Source organism: Falco naumanni, chromosome 12 (assembly GCF_017639655.2).
Source record: "Falco naumanni isolate bFalNau1 chromosome 12, bFalNau1.pat, whole genome shotgun sequence".
Classification (NCBI taxonomy): domain Eukaryota; kingdom Metazoa; phylum Chordata; class Aves; order Falconiformes; family Falconidae; genus Falco; species Falco naumanni.
The window spans coordinates 28,523,607-28,547,128 of NC_054065.1; the positions used below are offsets into that span (position 1 = coordinate 28,523,607).

The 23,522-nt window shown below is 40.0% G+C and overlaps 1 protein-coding gene across 2 annotated transcripts in view; it reads left to right on the forward strand.

The window, feature by feature from the left end:
* The first annotated feature begins 6,110 nt into the window (after window positions 1-6,110).
* XDH (xanthine dehydrogenase) overlaps window positions 6,111-23,522 on the forward strand; it is a 63,155-nt gene continuing 45,743 nt past the window's right edge. The window contains exons 1-3 of one of the 2 annotated variants that reach the window (XM_040611537.1): window positions 6,111-6,290; window positions 9,939-10,040; window positions 22,257-22,314. Coding sequence is in view for 1 of the 2 variants with exons in the window: in XM_040611536.1 (XP_040467470.1) it covers window positions 15,495-15,548; window positions 22,257-22,314 (112 nt within the window). In the remaining variant the exon portion in view is untranslated. Of the gene's footprint in view, window positions 6,291-9,938; window positions 10,041-15,302; window positions 15,549-22,256; window positions 22,315-23,522 lie in introns of those variants that run through there. The other variant, XM_040611536.1, reaches the window with a different exon arrangement.

Sequence of the window (23,522 nt, forward strand, 5' to 3'; positions counted from 1 at the left end):
AGCTGTAATGAAAAGTACTAGATGGTCTTGGGTAACATCTAGCCAATGTAATTATTGGGAAAGAGGAAGAATTTGCAGGCAAAAGGGGAGTGAAGAGCTTTAGCTATAATCAGTGATTTTTCCTGTGGTCTGTTGCTGGATCAGCTGGGAGAGTCTGGTGGAAATGTCTTTGTGTAGACTTGTGAATGCTCTGTGTAGACCTGGAAAAATTTTCTTCCCTGCCTGCTCTGCCACAGATGCAGGTGGGAGCTGGAAATGAAATCATGGGAACATTCTTAATTTAGCTCTGCAGTATTGAAGTTTCTGCTTTCTAAGAATTCAAGAAGGAATACTAATTTTTCTTTCAAGAATCTAGAGTAAATGAAAATCAAACCCATCGGTATTGGGTCCATTTCAACAAATTAATTTAAAGCAGTATTTTGAAGTGATAGAATTAGTTGGATGGTCTAGTAACTTTAAAAGCGCCTAGTACAGACATTGTAGAAATGGGAGTGTGGATTGATTGCTTCTATTTCTGTGCTACTGCTGATTTACTATATAATCTAAGAGTTCCTCTTAGTGTCTCAGCTTTTCCTGTCTGTAAAACTGCAAGTAACAACATTACAGGGTGTTGTGCAAATGTTAATTAATGTTCATTAGATTATTTTGGTAGCTCTTGGTAACATAGCAACATGAAGTTATTACAGGGAGAAATAATAGTATGTGGCCCAGTACTAGCAATGTGCGAAACCGAATGAATATACCTGTTAAAGTTTTTAAAGCATAGATCCAATCAAATCAACCTTAAACAATGGGTAAAATAGACTTAAAGAAATCCTGTTACTTCTTACAAACTCTTCTCAAATCATTAATATGCACATTGAAGATGTAAAATTTCAGGTTTGAATTGCAACTTTAATTCCAAGCCTTTATTGACTTTGGGAGCTTAATTGGGAAGGTATGGGATACATAAGGTCAAGTTTATAATTCTCCTGAGGATGTATGCCCTACAAAACACCAAATGAAAATAACAATTGATGCTTTGTAGAAAAAAAAATCTGTATGGGGGGGTTTAGGATTTTTTTAATAAACAGTTCAATTGACCAAAACTACCCTTTCATTGAGGTCTGAAAAGGTGCTTCCTCTGTGATGATACAATTCTACATCTTTGTACAGGTATAGCTTTGAAGTCACTGTTGTAGTTGGATTAGGTTCCCCAACAACGTCTTAGGTGTAACAGTATGAATAAATAACACAGAAACACTTCCATTCTGTTATCTTGCAGGTTTTCTTGGCAACTTTTGTGCCCTGATATTTTTTCTGGCAAAGTTTTCTTTGGTAAAATGTCGATATATTTTGTATGTGCTTTTTCATCTGTAAGGTGTAGTTTTTGGTCTGTATCTGTTAGTTGGGTTACAGTCAGACTGTTTTAAGTTTACTGTTCATATTCTATTAATTTCGTAGCTAAACTAGAAGAATACGACAGGATTATGTTGCATTCACAACATCTCCTTTGGTTTGCCAATTTATAAACAGTCCCTGGGTAATTATAAACAGTTGTATAAACTTTCCAGAATGACATCATTGACAGTGTACCATTGAGTCATTTGAGGCATCCTATAATATGAATGAGTCAGAGCAGGAATCTTATTTGCTTTGTTTCTAGTATACTCTTTGAAGGATCTGTCTCTAGCATGTGTAGTATCCCACGTCTGACTTTGCAGTTCCTCTGCCATGTCTGTTTCCCAGCTAGGTTTTGGGATTGCATACTTCAGAAGAGGAATATGGTATTTCCAAATATTAATTTCTTCTCGCATCTCCAGTTAGGCTTTGGAGCATTTCTCACTCTGCTCTAGTGGATGATGAGGTGACACTTCAGTCCCCTGCTTTCCAGCAGCGAGGTAGCTATCTTGGCTCATTGAGACTCTAGCTCTCAGTCAATATTGGACTTGGGCCGTCCTGGCAATCCACATACCTCATGCACATTTATTACAATGAAATGTAGTTGGTTGTAGAGGGTTTGCTATGAGTCAAGCATAACTTTCATTTCAGGATTCAGTCAATGTTAATATTTGCTTAACTAGCAAATAGTTAGCGGGGCATTCTTTAATGTGCTTAAAGATTTTGTAATATTGATACCTGATCCTTATGAAAGTACGATAAATCAAGCAATGGGGCAGGTGCTGCTTCCATGCATTATCCTGTTGTTCTGGTATCATTTAGATAGTTTAAATGAACCGGTGCCTTCCTGTAGGTGCTGCCTCACTCCTCAGCAGGATGAGGCCCTTGTCTGAAGGAGCTGGAAACAGGTGTGGCAGACTGCATGATGCCCAAGTAGAGAGACACAAAAGGGAAGTGTCCAAGAATTCTAGCAAGAAGAGGTTGCTATGCTTTTGGGGCTCCCACTGCACTGGTTTAACTGATACATCATGTGATATGGAGTGAGACAGAAATGGAAGCTGTAAGTGGTGAAGACGTTCTTTATGAGAAGAAATTGTCTGGGCTAGAGAAATCACACCTAGGTCTAAATTGCTCCTCTCTGAGACTCGCATGTGTATTGGAAAAGTTACGGAGGCTGGGCAAAGCAGGTAGGGATGCTCCATTTCAGGGCTTCCTGTCTAGCAGAGCAGGGACCTCACACACAGGGCTCATGAAGCCAAATATGTGTGAGAAGGAAGAAGCTCATCTAGGGTCTTCTGCTGTTTTATGCCTGAAAAGCTTGCTGTCATCCAGTTGTTTACTTCTAACAAATAGAGAAATAGTAAACTATGCTAGATTGCAGACTTTTTTTTCTTTAAGCTATTAAGAGGTGTCTAGGGTGACAAAAACCAAAATTAACCATTGTTTCTTTGACAGAGACTGTCTGACAGGTTGGAGAGGACAGCAGGTGCCTATTTTCTACCTCTCAAGGGATGAAAACAAAGCACTCTGTTGCTGTTTCTGTCTTTGTCTCTGGAGCTCTTCACCTTGCTTCTGGTCCTGACTTGTTGGAAATGTAGTTCTGATACTTTTGTTAAAGAATTCCAGGTAAGAGGTACCACCCAAGGTGAAACATGCCAGTTGGAAATGAGCTACAACAGCTACTGTAGGTGGTGACTGAATTGCAAATGTGGGAGCACATGTTTTTGTCTGCAGGACAATCAGGCTGGAAGAAGCCATCTGGCTTGGTCCTGGAATGCACCCACACTGCTGTGAGGGGGAGAATCCATTGCTTCACACTGAGGAGCCAGACACCTGACCATCCCTCTTGTCTTTTCTGCAACCAAGCCTCCTCTCCACTGAGGTCAGAAATAAGAAGGGAGAGGCAGAGGAGCACTCCATATCCAAGGATGGAGGTGCGCTGCCTTCACTCTCAAGGAAGTCAAGAAGGGTTAATGATTCCAGACTTGGGTCTGTAAGCTGCAGAGTAGAAGAAGTAGGTGGCTGAGTAGGGGACAAATGTAAAGGGAAACACATCATCACCTTTCCAGATAAAAAGCCTAGCTCAGAAAGGTAATCAACCTTCTTTTGACAGTATGGTCAGAACTTGGAGGCAGCAGTGATCTGCTGTAGAGTGATTCTGCAGGCTAGCAAGTAGCAGATGTGGTCTGGAGAGACTGAAACACATGGCATGTGTCCTAAATCAACCAAGATTTTCAGGATATCATGATAATCGGTGGAGATCCACAAGATGGATTAGATACTGTAGTGGCATCTGTTCAAGAAACTTCTCTAAGGGAATTGCTGTCAAAGTGTATTTATGATTCCTCTGTTTGGAATCTTTGATGGAACTTTTGAAGTCACAGTTTTGGATTAATCGAAGATAAAGTGGATCCTGAGTAAGAACTCAACTGAAAGGGGTAAGGGTCGTGTCATAAGACAATGATTATGAAGGAGTAAGACTAAAAGCTGAAGTAAATAAGAACAAGAAGGAAACATTGAGATTTATCTGTTCCACCCTTTCCTTTCTTGCACTCAGAAGTTCTGTGGACCTGGATGGGAAACTCAAAATATCTAGTCAGAACCATAGATGAATGCCTGACTGTGGGAACACTGTGACCCCTGCTGGACTTGGTCTGTGCACATATTTGTGCAGACAGTCCCCTGTGTTGAACTTGGGTGCATTCAACTCAGTGGAGTGAGACTGTCTAGCTCCAAGAGCCCTTTAAGATCAGTTTCCCTGTTGTGGAACTGCTCAGCCCAGGCTCAATGCTAGGATACCTGGGAAGACTCTTAAAATATAGAATATGACATTAAATAAGTGTCTTCTGACATGTCACTGGAAAAAAGCTCTAGAACTTTTTTACGTGAAAACTCACTTGGTACCTCTTCATCAGAGCATTGTCATATTTGGAGAACATTGCCTATCTGTGCTTTTCCAGGCATGAGCTTTGCCTTGTTAAAGACTGTGTCATCTGGATGGTTCCTCCTTTCCCTTGAGGAAAGGGAGTTCCAATGCATTGCCATAACTTGACACCAGCTCTTCATTCTGACTCTCACTCTTGTAACTCAAAGATGTTTATTCAAAATAGTGTGTGAGATGTGGGATAAACAGATCAGCAGTTTAATAATTCTGGAGTATGCTGTGATATTGAGACATCCTTTATACAGAAAGGCTGGAACAACAATGCCGGATTTGGTCTTGATAATTTTTTTTTGTTGAGGGGGGTCAATTAAGAGCGTTATAAAGTCTCACCAAGCAATAGTGACAAGAGTTTGCTTCTCCAGGTGAGGCGATGAATACTATCAATTGTATGATGATATTTAAATGATTGAACAGTATCCAAAATTTTAAGTGGTCAGTTACAATTGTTTGGAAACTTTTTGCATTGTGGAGCATGCTTCCAGGAGTCTGCATTATCAATACATCAAGAACAATTTGCTGGAATGATTTGTGAAGACTTTTTTAAAAATAAAAAGCATACAGGAAAATTCTCATTGTTTTGCCAGGACATAAATTGAAAAGAGGAAGGAAAAAAAGTTATGTGGATTATTTATCCTGGTTTATCTCGATTGCCAGATTTCAGATCCCTTTCAGCTTTTACAGTGGAATAAACAAACAACTGTTTGTGTTAGGTTTTTTGAAGTTCAACATTAGTCAAGCTGTATGACAGAATCTGAATGAGTATTTTTAAAAATGTTTTTCTTTTCTTCCAGCCTAGGAGTTTCGTATTTTAAATAAAATTTAGCTTATGCTATGTCTTTTTTTCCCAATGTTTTCCATCTCATGTATGAAAGCTAGAAGACAATCAGCTTGCTGAGGTGTATTCTGGGTGTCCCGATGTAACACGTCTCAATTGCATAAATGGATTTTGTAATCTTTTCGCTCTGTTGCTTGCACAATATGGATTAAGTTAATTATTTATAGCTTGTCAGGGCAGCTGTTGAAGTGTCCCATGCAATGCAAAAGAAATTGATTCTGATAGGAAGCCATCCAACTGTGCCTTGTCAGTGCAGTTAGGGCCAGAAGACTTTTGAATTAATAGATGAATTTAGAATTTTTTTTCCAGAGAAACGAATGTATCCTATTTGTTCCATCGAATAATTTTCCTGTGTTCATAATTTCTTTTTGAAATGCTTTACAAGTGTCTCTGTCGCTCCCTTTAGCGACTGGCGGAGCAGCCGCCAGGTGGCGGGCGGCCCGCCGGGGCGCAGCGTGCCCAGGGACCCCTCACCAGCATCACTTAGAGGAGCCGGGGGGATGCCCCATCACTTTTTTTTCTTGCAGGTCCTTTTTCTTCTCTTAATGTCTGCTGATGAGAGGGGTCACTGCATTTAAGCTGGCCTTCACAAACTCTTAGCCTGGAGGAGCTGCCATAAGTGGATGGTCAACTGTATCTCACCGTTGGGGTCCCACTGTGGAGTGAGCAGGGCAGGCAAGAGAATTACCCTGCTGGTGCCCCCCTGGCCATCCCTGCCTGCCCTCACCGGGCACAGGGCCCGGGCGCTGCCTGCCAGGCCCTTGACCTTCTCCCGCAGTCCTGCCGCTGACCTCTCCAGCTGACCAGCTCTGGGATCCGCTCCCCCTCCTCGCCCAATAGGGGCTTGCTTTTTGCAAAGTCGCTGCTGAGTCAGGCTGTCACAGATCAGCAGACACTGACCATGAAAGTTCTTAATTATTTTTTTTCTCTAGTTTATCCTGAACATCGTGTCATCTTTCTGCATCCAAACTTCCTCTGACGTCAGTGCAAGTAAGGGATCAGGGTCAATTTTTTTTTTCTTACAAGAAATGCTGACCTGAACACTCGTCAGGTTAGGAGACCTGAGAAACTTGAAGCGTGAGAAAAATACCTCATAAAATCAAAGATGTCGTCAATGGTGCCCCAAAACTGGTGGGTACTCAATTTTATTTATATATGGGTTTTTTAGTGGTTTTAATGTAAAAACCATTTCTTGTGCTAAAGGGATCTTCCTGAGATACAAAGAAGAGATGTGAGTAACTACAAACTAAACCAGTTTGTATCTTAGACTGCAACATTACTTGAGTTGAGTGGCTGCACTCACTACAAATCTTTATCCAAATAGGATGTAATGGACATCTAGGACTTGTGATAACAGATTATACTCTGAACTCTCTAAACTCTCCTGCTCTTGGAAATTCACTGGATTATGCATTATGGGATAAGCTACTCACTCCATAGTTGTTTCTTAATTGAGAAAACAAAACTGTTCCAGGAAAATTGGTAGTACTTGCGCTGTTCTTCAAGCTTATGTTGCTTTCATGCTTTCAGTTCAGTGTGGGAAAACAGTCTGATGTGTTTACTTTTGTTTTAATTGATCTTTTTTTGACTTTGCATCCTTTTTTCTGGGACGTCAGTGCTGGGAACTGTAAACACAGTGAAGATATGTACATGTTATGTTTCTGTCAACAGAGTATAGGTTCTGGGTTCAGATTCTAGTCTCAGTGAAAACGGTGGGTGGTTTCCCACTAGGTGGAATTCGGAAAGCATTTGATGTTTATTTAACTTCTCTCCCACTGAGTACAGTGAGAAAGGAGCTCAGCTCTCAGTACTCCTGAAAATTTCACCCTTGATGTCATCACTATTTGTCCTGCAGTTTGGTCAGGTTCTCTAACTTCTCTGTACTGCAATAATTTCTTCAGTAAGATGAGAAACTCAAACTAGCTCTTTTAAATCCATGTAGAAATGAGAAGTGTGATGTGTAAAAAGGCTGGTTTTATAAGAATGTTCCTTTGCAAGGGATTGTTTTGTACATTTTATAATACTAGGAAAGTTAGATATAACTAAACTTTTTTGTCCAAATAACAGTTCTACTCATAGAACAGTGCAGACTACTCAATGTGTGACTCCAATAAATAGATCAAGATAGGTGTTTGAAGGCCAGCCTGGTGAGGGTCTGCATCCCATAAAGGAAGAGGCAACTATTAGAAATGGACCTTGCCTTTGAAGAATAAAAGTCTAATGAGAGCCTGTCTACCATCACTTTTTGCTATTTCTAAAGTAACAATCATCATGTATCTAATTGGCTGCCACTCCTTGATCTTATGGGTGTTTGCTAGATTGTGATTCTTCCCCTGGTCTGTAGCTGCTTTGTCTAAAGTGGAAGAAGTGGAAGTGGTGACACAGATACTCCGTGCTCTGAACTGCCAAAGAGACTGCCAGAGTGGGGCCCTGTTCTTGATCTTTGTTCACAGTCACAGTAGAAGTGACTGACAATAATAAACTTCTGGACTAGGGGGGAAAAATTAAAAAGTAAAATCTATGAATACAGGCAAATATTAGCTGACCAGTTCAACAGATAAGTTTCATAAAATAAAGATCTGATTAAAAAATTGCTTCTGCCATGCACAGCTGTGATGTTGTGGTAATGGAAAAAAGAGGCTAATTCACGTGACCACTGAGGTCCTTAAGATCTGAGTACTTAATGTCAGTGGCTTGGTGTTGATGCTAGAATCCTGTCAGTTCTTACTTATTTCACCTGTCTGTGCAGGCTACCGTTTGTATTTTTGTGCTTAATATTCTGTCATGTGTGGAATCTGCAGGAGGTTGCATGTTACAGACTCTACTGGCTTCTAAAAGCTATTATCTGCTGCAGTAATCGGTATCATAAAAATAACAGCTACGTCTTTCCTCTGGGATCTCATAGCCTTTTTCTTTTTTTTTTTTTCTCTTCAGAGGCTTTTGGTTTAGATTACAAACTTTGTGGCACAGAAACTGAAATGTCTCCCTCTTATTGGAAGTATTCTATTGTGGTAATATACCCAATAATACTATAGGACCACTGCTGCAACTCTCCTGGGACAGAAATGTCAGAGCATTTATGTATGGAATCCAGTTTAGGATTAGAACCATCAAAGTCTTCAAGGGAGATGGATTTGAAATTCTGGATTCAACTCCACTGTGTTTCTGTTTATATAAAATAGCTTCTACTTTGTTCAAGGGAATAAAAGCTTTCTGTGCCATCTTTATTAAAGTGTCTAATATTGGCCTCTCTGCATGCTTGAGATGCATCTGATTTATCTTCTGGAAGGATCACTGAAAAAGCATTGCAAAGAAACCATGGGTTTACTCAGCAGAAACCAGACAGAGGTGTGATCGGACATTCCTGTATTGCTAGTAAGAGAGATAGCAGAGAGCAGAAAACAGCTAGCAGTGGGTTATCAATTTCTACAGTCCCAACCTTGTGTAACCATTAGGGCACACTTACCTTGCCCTGGGAAAAGCAGCTTTGAGATTTCCTATATATGCATATCTTTATACCTTATCTTCTCTTTTATCATTTTTCTCAAGTAGTTTTCTAAGCTGTTTGGTTAAAGCCTATCTTATCGTCTTAAATTAACAAGGTTGGTAATCATGTTTACATCGAGATAAATCAGCAGCATTCTCCTGAAAGTACAGGTATATCTGTACTCTAGTTAGGTGTCTGCATTAGTCATGCTGGATATTTTATTGCAACAGCCCTGTAATTCATTTGTTGGTAAATATCTCGGCCTCGTTTTGCTGGCTTGAATTCTACAAAGTAATCTCCTGCCAACCCGTGAAAACTGTCAGCTCTGTCTTTTGTATGCAGATATAAAATAATACAGGATACAAAATAAGTAGGGGGAAAACAGTTTTATTAAAAAAGGAAGCCACTCCAGTTCAAAAGGGAGATGAAAACAGTGGTATTTGTCATCAGGTGGTATAAAGGGCAATCATGGTAAATGATCAGAAATATTTTGGGTCTAAGTTCATCATGCAAATATAGGAAGAAGCATAACAGAGGGAATACATTAATTTCTATTTTAACTGGTTTTCTAGTGAATTCTTGAAAAGTGGAGGTAACTTATTCGTCATGAATTGGAAAGCTTCAGGAATGATGAAGATGTAAGCTTTCTGTTTAGTGCCTTTAAATGCCCATACCTGGGCACAAAGTCTGTCACTGAAAGCAGCAAGTCTGACTGAGGTACCTATAAATGAAAATAATCCAGGTAATTAATATATCTCTTCTGAGTAGTCAGGGATTTGTAGACATGTTTAAGATGTACATAATTCCAGGCTTTCCATGCGCAGTCATCTTTCTTCCCTGTCTAATAAAATAATTTTGGGAGTATGAAGGTTTTTTTATTCCAGGTTAAGACTGTAGGATATCAGGAACATGACTTAAGAAAATCTGTCTTTTGGGTGTGAGGTAAGATTGAAGGGGAAACACAGGACTTGAAGTAATTTGAGTAATATTTGTAACTTCTGTAATATATGCACAACATATTATCCAGTTTGTAGGCTGTTCAAGGTTCATTTTGAAAGGAGTTAATCTCTTCTTTCATGCATTGCTCTTGGAAGGGTGTTCTTCAATGTTACTGCTATAATGTTTATGGCTTTTCTAATTTTCACCTTAAATGATTCATGCTGAGTTTGTAGCAATTGATCTTGAGCCAGCACTGCCCATGATTTTCCAGTGGGTCTTCTGCTTTCCTGCCTGATGTTTGTCTGTTAATATTTACATAGTGGCAAATTATTTAAAATGAATTTGTTTTGAAGGTAAATTGGTCTGAGTGATACAAGCTGACCACAATGGCTGTAATTGAGACAACTATCCTGCTTCAGTGGTGATGATGGCATCTGCTCTCCTGCATTATACTGGTAACAAAACTCTCCTGAAATTCTCTGGGGGAATGGCTTGCCATACTTGTTCAGTCTAGAAAAGTACTTTTGCCAAGTGTCAGTCTTCTTAATGGTAGAAGCCAGTTGGGACCTATAAGGAAATCCTAGCACAAGGTACTAAGAGGTACAGGTCTGTGCAGGGAGGCAGTCTTTTTCTTAGACAAACTTAAGTAGCTGGAGAATGCTCACAAGCTTTTGGTATGCAAATCCTTCCTAGACACAGCAGTCAAATATTAGGTTGATTCAGGAATCCTTCTTTTGTTAACAGAAGCAGCTGTGGATGATTTATTTTGAACAAACTGTCCACCAAAATACTGCATTCGAAAATGAGAAAGTGATTAATGGTGAGATACACAGGGCAGCCAGAGGAGTTGTGCAGATGCCTAGACAGGTTTAGGACAGTATATTAAATAGAAATTTACATCAAATAGCTGGTACCAGTGTTTCAAAAAGGAGCTGTGTGCTGGACTGCATCCGGTGTATAGACAAGAGAAAACTAGATTAAATGATCTCTTGAACAAAATTCACCCATCCCTTCACCGGGACAGAAGAAAATAAGTGAGGCAGACCTCTGTGTAGAGACCGTCTCCTAGGAAGAAAAGCAGTGGAAAATTAGCCATGTAGGGTATGGGGTGGGAACAAGCTTTTACTGACTTAGGCTGATCCAGAAGCTCCTACTTGCCTGCTCAGGGATCTTGGAATATCAGGGCATTATTTGATGCCAGAGAGGAGGTGCTTTAGTAGCTGTTCAGAAGAATGAAGAGCTTTACATGGTTGTTGCAGCTGTCCCCTCCCCTTTCCTCCTTGAAATGCTGGAGATGGTGCTTCCACGTGTGACAAAGAGCAGCCAGCCTCTGCAAGAGGATTCTGCTTCTTTCATCCTAGGACAGAGTTATAATCGCTAAATACAAAAGGTACTCCTAGAATGTCAGCAGATGAAAAGGAAGAAAGGCCAAGAAGAAAGTTTAAAACACCTTACTGATTTTATTGAGTTATATTAGCAGGGCAAGGGTCTGCAGTTTCTCTTTCATGATACCCTGGAAGCAAGTAAAAGACACCTGACAGGTGTCAAGTTAGCTGCTGCTGCTGAAGACAAGGAACACGCATTAACATGTCTGCTTGGAAAGAAGTTGCCTTTTGGGTCAGATATCTGAAACAACCTTTATTTGGTCTGCTGGAGCTAGGTAATGAAAGAAAAACTGCAAATAGAATTAATACAAAAGTCTTGTTTTGCTAATAGTTCTGAAAACTAGTGACAAACCGGTACTTCTCAACAGAAGGCAGAATTAACTAACTTAGTTCATTTCTTCTTGCTGCCAGAGGAAGCCAGGTGGTAGGACAAGGAAAAGAACTATAATTAAACTCCACCCATTTTCAAATGCAGCTGAAGAGATCATAATTCATGAAATTAATCCGTACAATTAGACAATACTCATACAATTATAAACTGAACACTGAATGATTAGTGATTCATGAATAATGAGGTAGTATCCACTCACAAACCTCATGAGGAGATCCAATTTGTATTTCCTTTGTGACCATGATCCTTTTTAAACCTGTATCTGTAACCAGCAAATAATTTAGACACCTCATAAGAAAGTGCATGAAACTTAGGTTTTTTTTGTTTTTTGTTTTTACTCTGAGAAATGCCTTTGCAATAAGAAAAAAATCTATGAAATTGCCATATGAGTATGAAAGTAAGGTATTGCGTATTTTTTCAAAGTAGCAAGTTTACTGCCTGGATTAAGATCCTGAAGATTCCATTTCTTTGAGATCTTTTGGGAGACTTTATTGGCAAAGTATGAATGTTCCTATCCAGTTAGATAAAAAGTCCACTTATTTCAGGAGCCAGTCTTCCACAGTGGTCAATAGGTGATGTCAGGGAGATCAGGCATCCTCAGGCAATACTCTGCCTTCACATTCACAGTCTATAATCAATACTATGTGATTATTATTTTTGTTATTTACACGGAGAACGCTCACAAGAAAACAACACAACCACCAGTAGTTCATGTTCTGAAGAAGAATCTTTAAGTAAGATATGGTGTGTAAAGCCCTAAGTAGCCTGGTGTGCCCTTATAACTGACTCTGATTGCAGCAGGTGGAGCTCTCTTGAGACCCCTGGAAAGAGTGCTAGTGCATGTTTCCAGAAAGGCTATCTGTGCCAGCCACGGATCTAAAGCAAACAAGTTGTTTCCACTGAAAGGTGCTGTACGCATGCTTTAGCAACAGTGGATACTTCATAAATTTGTAGAAGTAGTTTGAGTATTAGAGAGAGGCAGCAGGCCTGCAGAGTTAATGTGAAAACCCTGGAAGCTTGATGCATGGGATACTGCGTTAAAGCAGTGACTTGGGACTTTTTCTTTACTATTTGCTTTACAGAATTGCTCCTCGTAAATCCCTCCACAGAACCCTTTTCAGAACTGTCTGTTCTATTCTTTCTTTCCTTCTATTTTCCACAAAAGGAACGGGAGAACAAAGCAACACACCACCTTACCTTTGTTTTAAACCTTTTCCTTTTCTACCTCTGGCACTGGTTTGTTGTACTTTCATGCGTTTACCTAATTTTGTCAGTAAACTCCTTAGGCAGGAACGGGGTTTCTGTAAATTTTACCGTATTTATTGAGCTACACATATGGTCATCTGCCAAACAGATTATCATTATGATTGCAACAGCCAGGTCTGTGGGATTAATCAGTCAGAATGAGAAAAGCCAGCTGCTTTTTTTAAAAAATATTATTCTTGACTAATATCTATTGCTTTCTGAGCTTTTTACTGAGAGAGACTGCAGAAAATTTTGAGCTTCTAAACCATACCTATCTCTAAGTTATGAATGGGCAAAGGGATGGTTTCTAAAATGGGAAACCTTTTAGACTTTAACTGACTGTTAAGTCAGAATGCTTTGTCTCATAACCAATTTTCATCTGATTGGCAAAATTTTTTAGTTTTAGCTCACTTGAGTTCTACACTAATAGGGATGTTCTTATGTTATAGAAGTTTACTGAGAGTTGGTGGCCTTTTTTTCACTCCTTTCTGTCACTTCTGGCAATCCATTGTTCTGTTTTGGGTGGGTTTCCAAAAATGGGTAGGAGACATCAATAGCACAAGCACTCTCGTGCTCCAGAGTTATTTAGAGGATTTGGAAAACTCCTCTCCTAGGTGTCTTGGTTTGCTGCCTGTGAAATGGGTATGGTAATAGACTATCCCATCAGGTTGAGGAGAGAATGAATGGATTTGGTACTGTATGATCAGTGACACTGCTGAGGTATGGTCTGAAGTTTTATATTACAGTGTAATCTGCATATAGAGGTCACTATTACGGATGTGTTTATTTTTATATTACATACATCGGAGATTGATGGGTCAAAAATAAACATTATGATGGCATATCACAAGATGCTGTTTCTGGTTTAGCAGAAAGGGGTATTTTAGCTAAGGCTAGGCAAAAATTTGCACATGGGATTCCTTAAAGAGATGACTTGATTACAGGTGTTCTTTAAATTATGCGTTATGGAAAACACAGATTAGGAAATTAAGTACGTTTGATTTTGGTGTTAATGCTGTAATGGTTAGTTGCTTTAAGATTGCTGTAACACGTTACCTGTGGTTATGAGTAATAATTATTTAAAATATTTCAAAACTACTTATGAGTACTAGGCTTGTACACTAATTTTGAGATTGATGCTTGCTACGTGAGGGTAGTGCTTGTGTAAATTTGCACAGATATAAGGCAACGCAGCCAAAGATTTCTTGGAGAAAAGTGTCATTTTCTAATACTCTTACACCACAAAGTGGGAGGTGCCAGACAATAGGTGTCAGCACTAGTTCAGCTATGCACAACTTTACTGCAAATGTAGATTAACAGCTGGTGTTAAGCACAAGTTTGCTGTGAACTACGCTTTCAGCAAACTGAATGCCTGTAAGGAAGTGCTGAGACAATGTTTGACACTTGTTATAAAATAGCTTTTCTAAAGGATAAACTGGGCAATAGAATACATGAGTCAGAAGAGAAAAGCTGGTAAAAATAATGTATGTATTGTATTCACTCTGACACATTTCCAAAATACTGAAGGAAGGACTTTTTCTTAGGCTTGTGATGGGACTCAATGATCTTAAGGGTCTTTTCCAACCTAAATGATTCTATGAAAATAATGATTTGATTAGGTTTTGTTGTTTTGTGAATTGTTCAGAGAGGTTCCTGGGAGGAAGACTTTGATGTAATGCTTTCCCAGGGACTTTAAGAAAACAAAAAGAAACCCACCTAATTGAAACTAACAAGCCTGGTATGCTGAAGAAGGAAAGCAAAGTCACAAAAATCAGAATGGAGCAGACAGGATTAAGTACAGTGCTAGGAAACTTCCGTGGAACTTTAGAATTGTTGTTTTGCGGAAGAACTTAAAACTGGAATTAGGGGTTTAGAGTTCTTGTTTGTGAAACCAACACGTGCCATATTTGGCATCTGTGGACAATTCTGTGAAAATTTCAGAAGAAAAACCAGGAAAACTTAATGCAAAATGTATGGTTGTGTAATGGAGAAACCAGAAGAAACCACCACCAAGAAACTGAAAGACAAAACATTCTTCAAAGAATTGGCTTTCCTTTTTGTTTCGCTGGCAACATGCAACTAAGTTTGAGGATGTGAGGATTAAGCTGAAAAAGGTAAGCCTAAATGCTTTAAGAGCCCAGTGAAAACATTGTGGTCTTAGCCCAGCACCTCTTTTGAGGTGCTGGATCAGAATGTCAGTTCTGTAGAATTGCTTTTATCTGGACAAAAATACATGTTTAAATTATGTCCTTGCAGATAGTGTACTGTAGCTTTAAAACTGTAAGGAAAATAGTGAATTAGTCTTGTAGTCTGTCTCCTGGCTGATGTGCATGTATTGAAGAGTTTTTAGATAAGCAGGCGCTCTTGTTAGGGATCTGGGCATGGTGGATGCCCAGTGAATGGCTATGCACAGAGCAAGGCAAACAGAGTTTTTTCTTGTCAATATTCAGTGACGGATAGTTGGGAGACACACACGCACCCCCCTCCTCCAGAGTTTGCCTTGTATTGCAAAATACTGTGAATTCCTGGCAGCTGTTGCAGTGGCACACTGAGTGCCCCAAGCCTGGCAGTATACTCTAAAGGGAATGCAGCTGAATTGTGATCTATTGCTATATAAAAGGGGGCGGGCCATTCTGCTCTTTCCAGCTCCTTTTCTGTCATTACTGCTGCAGAAGCACCAACCAAACGCAGCTGGCACGCCTCTTCGTTGGCTCTTATATAATATGGGGTTACACAGGGCAATGATGTAGAAATAAAGTCAAACATTCTTTAGGCAGACTCATATTACTTGTCGTATCGCTGGTGCTCACTTCACTGTGGGGCGTAGGGCTGCTCTTGGAAGGGTGATCTGTGACCCTGTTTGAGTGAATTTTGGAAAGGTGTGCAGGATGGCTCCAAACGAGACGGGGGATGAACTAGTGTTCTTTGTGAATGGTAAAAAGGTAAGGAAGATTCCAGCTTTCTGTACGGCTTGCTCCTGGAATGTGGCTTGATTACTTATTTTTTCTAGTCGTCTTTTTCCTCTAAAGTTTTCTGATACTGTCACAATTGCCATGGCTTTTAAATATTAAACTGTGAAGACTATTGGTTTGCTAAGTGGCTTTTTTCTCTTCTTTGACTGACTTTATGTTCCTTTTACATTTCTGCAACAAAATTGCCAACAAATCTAAATTTACTGCAATTCTGAGATAACTACTTTTTAAATAAAGGTGCACTGACTTAATACAGGCATTTCCAATAGAAATAATTTTAGTAATTACAACAGATCTGGAAAACCTAACTCAAATATAAGCATTTATATATAATTCATATGTTCAGTAAGTAATTCTGACATTTGATTTTTAAAAGGGATTTAAGTAAAATAAATGTTTGTTCTGTTTCTGTTTAAGAAGCTAGAAAACTTTAAAACCAAAGCCCATGAACTGATACTGTTTCCTACACCGACTGCTGATAACTACCTAAGAAGGGGCTGTGTCTCACAGGAGGGTGGGGTTGTCCTTGCACACGCTGGACACCTTTGAACAGTTTGTCCCAGAGCCTCCTCTTTCACTTTGGGCTTCCCCTGGCTAGCATTGCAGCCTTGACTCTTCAAAAGCTTGTAACAAGTCAAGGCTGCTTCTTTTATGAACTATGAGTGCCAAGTTCTGTTTCTGAGCTCAGCTCAATGCTAATCTTGCCCCTCGCGCCCCCTCCTTGCCTAGATACTTGGGCAGGGAAACTTATGCCAAAGCAGCTTCCAGCTGGGAAGCTTGGGGAGGGGAGAGGGTTGCATGTCTACTGCGTACTGTGGGGCTAAGAGTTTGTGGACCTTGCCTGTGCCCTGCTTAGGGGTAAATTACATGCAGCACTAATTTTGGGCTACAGAATTTTTTAATTCCTTGAGGGATCGCACAATATCCTTAGTTGGTTAGAAAGCTCTGTGCCCTGCCCTACAGACTGGCACAGGATTATTACCAATTTTGCTTTTGTTGATCTTTCATGCTAGTTTAGTCAAGTGTAAACGTGGATGAGATTGTTGCTACAATTAGGGTATTATAGTTATAAATTTGATCCTAAACTGGATTGGAATTTGAACTTTCCAAGGTACTAAAATATCGAAGTTTTGCTTTATATAAGTATTCAAAGTTAGGTGAAGAATGAAGTTTATCTAGTATGGATTCTAATTTAAAGAGCTCTGAAATGTAATACTAATGTGGAAGCCAGCCCTGATTCTGAGGTTTTATAAAGAAGGACTGAAGAACTGAAGCTGTGTTCACACAGATCAGTAATGGTTCATATGTCAATGTTAATTGACATATCAGCTATTCATTGTTTCTAGAGAGAGGTGGAAACTTGAACCTCCATGTTAATCGTGACTAGCTAATTGAGTCTGGCAATGGAGATAGTGAAGCAGTGGCACAGGATGATCTGTGAATTTCATTTGATGAATTTTCTGCTACGATGGGCACAGATGGTATACCATTAACTTGTCTTCTTGCTCTGTGAATATTTTGGTGACTCCAGATCCCTCCTCTGTGAACATCAATTTTTAGGTGGAAAACTAGGAGCTTTTTGAGTCTTGCAGTAGGAGGCTGCCACAAGTGTGTTGGGCAATCCAGATCCTGATACAGACCAAGTGTGCTATCTTCTTTCCTTTTTCTGGTATGCTTTAATGAAAGAGAATTGTAGTTCTGGTGCTGGACCAGCTAAGATGCAAAACCAGTATGCCACTCATGGTAGGTATGAAGAGTTTATAAACAAATTCCTATATATGTTTACAGCTGGTGCTTCAGCACTGGCTTGTGCTCAGGTATTGCAAGAGCTCTGTGTAAATCAGTAGAAAAGCCCTTCTTCTTGGAGGAGACTCTGGGCTAACATATGAAAATGTGTATTAGTTAAAGCAAAAGAGAAGATGCTGAGCTGCACAGAACCGGATCTATGGGACCCTCTTCTATGCATGTGTGGTGAGGCAGAGAAGGGGAGAAAGAGCAGCCTAGACCCTAAAGGCTAGCAGCAGAAGACAACTAGTTCCTTTTGTATCTGTTCTTGCTATGTCCTGGAGCTAATGAGCATGCTGTGAATGGCATTGACCTTGGTGTGTTTCAGCAACTGTATGGAACTGCAGTTCTTGTTTACAAGAGCCACATCTTGTAGTTGACCTTGTGCACGTGTAAAGGGATTTATCACAGTGTGATCTTGCAGTTGTTGGCTAAAAAAATGCACCAGGGAACAATTAATACTACCAACGGTACCAACTCATTCCACGTGTCCAGATTATCTCAGCATCCTTCCCTGCTGGCTCATGGAAGGGGCAGTGCTAGCAAAGGAGCAGGTTCCACTTGATCAGAGAGGAGAGGGCTTCCTGGGTTGTGCTCTGCCCAGAGCCTCTTTTTTTTTTTTTTTCCTATTCCCTTTTTGGGTGTGCTGTCAAAGTGGCTTGAGGTACACCACCACCACAGCTCCCCAAATGCAGGTTTAAGAGAAAATTGGACTCATGGGGCAATCTGATTTGTGGCAACAAATGTGGAGTTTCTTGGGACATTTCTGCACACGAGAGGTTATGTGATGGAAGGGGTGGTGGGAGTTGGCCAGGCAAGGCTGCTGAAACAGCAGGAAAGCAATTTAGGGTATGGCTCCGTCCATCTGGAGTCCTGACTAAATACTCCAGTCAGTTCCCTGCAAAGAATGTGATAGCATGGCCAGTGGGAAAGGTTACTGCTGTGTGAATTCGTGACAGCTTGACATTGCTAATGGGCTGCTGATATTCTGTCACAGTACAAAACTGCTTGATAAGAGGTGGTTGATAAAATAGGGACTTTCAGGGCAGCAAATCCTTCTCCTGCATTAGCTCAGACTGCAATGTTGTCATGAAAAAGTCTCCTCAGAACAGCTGAGCATACTTCACATTCAGGATTGTTTATTTTAAGCACCTGTTTACTTCACTGGGCATAAAGCTTGGCACACAGCTAAGGCAAAGTTATCTTGATAGCCTGCCTAGGCTAGAATGGAAAACACCACACACAATTTAAAGCTAATAGTGGCAATTTTGTTTTCCTCAGCTGACGAATCCGTCTCATGCATATGTAGCAAGTAATTTTAGTTCAAACATGTGGAGTCAATATTTCAATTTCTATCCTGAATATTAAGAGGGGTTCCGTGCTGGAAGCTACATTAGACCTCTTTCAGAGCCTATGGATCTTTGATTGCAGATAGGAGCAGACAAAATACAGGATTTTTTCGAGCTTTGGGACCCTCTGGGTCCTACACAGTGAATTACAAGTTCTCAGTTTGTTGGTTTAAAGCAGACAAAATGTTCTCGTGACCAGTAACAGATTTACATTGTGTGGTAATATTAATTTTTTTCATCTCTGTTCTTATCTTTTTCCCTAGTAAATGAATTTGAAATCTCTTAATGACTTTAGGAATACATACTCACAGATTTTAAGGTCCTAGGAGACTTTTGCTGTCAACTAGTCTAATGCTGCATGGCAGCCTGGTTAAAACCTTTCACCTTCCCTTCTTGCAACTAATTGAGTAACTAGGGACTAGTGACTGAATGGGAGCTTGTCATTCAGCAAAACATCTGTTTCTCATTTATAGACCCTGGCTGATGGAAAGGTTAGTGTGTTGTTTGGTAAACTGGGAAAGTTTCTGTTTTCTTTTCCTTTTTGTTCCTTTATTTACCTTGCACAGATACTGTTCTTTCAAATTAGTATACCCAGAAAGTTAGAGAGGATTTTTCAATTTAAATATGATGCTTTATGTAGTAAAAAGTTATCTGAGTTAGTGAAAAGCTGGTAGAGAAGATGGCAAAGAAAATACTGAGAGCCAAGATTTGTACATGAAATCATGGGGAAGTGAGCTCAACACCTCTCTGGACCACCAATGGGCTCTAGGAGTGTGGAGTACTGCTTAGGAATTTGTTCTGTGTAGTACTTGAAGCCTGAAGAACTACAGAGCCAGACCGGGCTCCCTGCTGAGGTGATCTGAGTGTTTAGATTCCTAGAATCAGTGGACGAATAGATGTGCAGTACAGAGCAGATCTGTTGGGAGTCATGACTGTCGGTGCCATCCTGACATTTCCAACAAAGTTTCTGCATTTGATTAATTTTTAAGCTACCACATACAGTATAATCCATAGTTTTGAATCTGTCAAAATGAAGCCATCAATCTGATGCAATATGAGGTTTGGTTTAAAAAAAACAACACCAAAAACCTGAAATCCAGTAACTGAGCAAAAAAGGAAATATTTATTTAATCACAATATCTAAGGAGGCTGATCCTACTCCCACTGAAGGCAATGGATAATTCAGTTTCTGTACAAGGACACTGGGGGAGGTGAGAGAGAATTGTTTTGATGGGTAAGATATTCAGCTGTGAATCATATTGTTCTGGGCATCAGACAAGAGAAGATGTTATCCCCACCCACAGAGTTTTAAAATATTTTAAGAACAAATCACAGCAGGTGATTGTAACAAACCACTGGAGGAGTGACATGTTGCAGGATAAAACCAGCATCAATGACAACGAACAAAAGACAGGAACAGAGACTCATAAACAAGCATCCCTCCGTCAGGAATCTGAGGGCAAAGAAATGACCCCTTGCTCTCTGATGTGTGAGATTTGGTTTAATCCAGAACGCTCTCCAAACTCTTACCCCTTATCTCCCTCCTATCCCAAGCCTCTGCCAATATTGCAGATATACAGCTGCAGTGGAGCAGTTTGAAGTGACTGAAGTAGGAATCCTGGGCTATCGGTTTGAATAGGGTAAGAGTGTGGATTGTTCAGGATGTATTCTACTGCATAGTGGGAACGACTTTGTGATAAAGGTGAACAGAAGTTTGACTTTGGGACTTAACACATGCTCAAGTACTTCATTACAAGTCTGTGGAGCTGAGTGGCTAAATGCTTTGCTAAATGAAGGCTTAGGGCTGCGTTTTCTTTCTTAACTTCCTGAAAAGGAGCCATTGGACCAAACTTTTAATGGCTTGATTTGAGTACACAATGTGAATGCTTCTTGAATTCTTTCCTTGAAAATTTCTTGAGACGTTTTTTCTGATCTAAGCATAGAATAATGTCAATAGTCTTTAATATTCTGAAGCTTTTTCTCTGTGCCTGGCTATCTTGGAAGCTGCTTTGGAAGGGTTTGCAATGGCTGTTGGCACAGCCCTGAGGAAGCAACTGAGTTTGACAGTGAGGGTATGAGTTGCTGGTGAAGGGTCTTTGACTGTGAAATGGCTCTGAAAGACCTTTTGTCCATGGGACATTTTTGGAATTATCTGCTCATGCCTGTTTACCAAACTACTGCAGAGGAATATACATGCTTACTTTGAAACAGCTGGTCATGAAAGAGCCAACGTATGCTCTTACTTGGTTTTATGCATCCAGAAGGTGAGGGAACAGGAGCAGTCTGCTCTGAATAGCAGCAATATGAGTACTATATGATTTACAGGGAGACACCCCCAAGCTAGAGGAATGAAATCTTGTTTCCTTGTAGATTATTCCCAGTGTAGGAATCAGATGTGCAAAAAGTGACCAGTTGTGTTTTGTAGCAGTGGCTTTATCAGGTATGATAAAAATGTGAACTCAAACAGGATGTATTAACTATGTCTCTTTAGAATAACCCTGTCACATGTAAAGGAATAAAACTGAAGCAGTACACAGGTTATGGAGGTTTCTTATCAGTAAGAAGAAAGGCTTACACGAATGACCTCTGTTCAATTTGCCCTTCAAACTGGGAGTGATTAATTTAAATAACCCGTAACTATTGTACTTAGGACTTGCACATGCAAGAGCCAAGAACACATGATTACATTCTGGCACACAGTGAATATGGAAAAGTTTCTTGATGCTCTATTAATAACAGAAAAAGGGGAAGACAAGCTCTGCAGCCATTTGGAGGCAAGGGGCAGAACTTTGGTTTCTGACCATTGGGCAGAGGTTGAGGTAAAATCTAATTTTATGTCTAATAGATAACTACTAATAGTGTTGTTCACTAATAGCATGGAGCAGACTCAAAGTGCAGAAAAAATTTCTCCTTGGTTAGAATTCCACATTCCCACATTTAAGATGGCTACTAACGTCACACTGATTGATTTAACATTAGCAGGGAAGAAAGAGAAAATTCAAGACAATTGGTACTTGCTGGCTGTCCTGCAGCACCTGTATTGCTCATGTTAGGGTTTCCACTGTCAATTTTTTTTTCTCTGTGAAGTCTATTATTGATGCAGTTTCTGTCATTCTGTTTATCTGGTCATTTTCTCTGTCTCGTAATAGTGAGAAGGAGAAGGGACAGAGGTCAGTTATGAATGGCCAATAAAGACGAGATGCTATTTGGGGAGATGTCAGGAATTCAAAAGTCAAGTACAAAACAGTTCTTTCTCTGCTCACCACTTACTCTGTTTGCCATTTTTGTTGAAGGGTTTTTTAAAATTTGCATCAGTGTGCCATGGCTGAAAACCTGACATATAAAAGTAATGCTTATACTTTTCTTTGTCACACTAAATTCAGGGAAATGTCGTGTCTGGATACCTGTGCTGAACATAGTGAGGGGAGTTAATCACTGGTTCTGCTTCCTGCTTGGGAAAAGAAGAAAAGGCCAAACTTTCTCCTTCCAACATACCTGTGTTGTAAAGCCTTCTGTGTGTAACAGTACCTTTCCCTTCTTGCAGGTGGTGGAAAAAGATGTGGACCCAGAAACAACTCTTCTAACCTATCTACGAAGAAAATGTATCCAATGTCAGAAGAAATTGCAGAAGGGTTTAAATGCCTGCAGTATTTCATAATTGTTTACTGTTCTGCCTGTCACTTGAGTGCTAGGCAGAACTTGTGCACAGAGTTTAACATGGAAAAGATTACAGCTGGTATTCTAAGCTTAAGCAATAACAAATTTTAAATAATATACTTTAAATAAAGTTTAAAGAATTCATTAGTGTTTTAAAGGGAAAACTCTCCGAATTTCTAGGAATTAGAATATGATGGAAAGAAAGCAATATTGAGATGACAATAAAATTGAAGGGAAGTTCAGTTTGTTCTACACAAATTGTAAAGAAATTTCTGGCCAAAACATTACAGCCGCTTGAGCTGCTTGCTGTATCATCCAATAACTTGGTTATTACCGGATAGTTAATATCCAATAGCTTGGTTATCCTGTGGCCTGTTTATCAGATGACCTAGGGATGCAAACTCAGAGGCAAGGGTTCCCACCACATACTGTGGGCATGTTTACGTGAGCGGATGCAAATGGTCACGTTTCACTCCTGTTTGAAACTGGTCGCCAGATGAGTCAGATTAGCCTCAGGAGCTGGGTAGCTATTACTGTGATGACCAGGCTGGCTATACCAGGTCTAGCTCAGTAGGCAGTGTCATCCCATCTTTTCTGAGTTTTTGTCTGACCAGCTGGGTGTGTACGTTTGCCAAATGGTTCACATCTGTGTTGGTGTATTTCTTAAAAAGAATCATGCATATTTCCTTCACCATGCTGCCATGTCCTGTATGTCTGGGTTCTGAAAGAAGTATGGGAATGTAAAACACAATCCTCTTTGGGGTTTCCAGCAGATCAACAGCCCTATTTTGTCTGACTAACTTGGGTGGGTAAAGTTCAAGAGGAAAAATAAATGGCATGACTTGTGCCTGTGTGCACTTTTACTGCTAGACCTGTTATGTTTAAGTTCATTATTATCTAGTGCAAACAGCTTTGTGAAGACGTAGTCAGAGCTCTTCAAAAGCTTCTGATCTTCTACTGACTTCTAATGGCTGGTGAGCTTATTTCATAGATATCTGGTCAAATACTTCGAGAAATATGTTTTATTGGGGCAGATTAGCACTGTTGTCAAGAGAAACATTGAAAGGCATAGGAAAGCTGTATTTCTGCTGAAGCAGGGATGTGATTGTATGAAAAGTAGACATGGTGCTTAGGGACATGGTTCAGCGGTAGA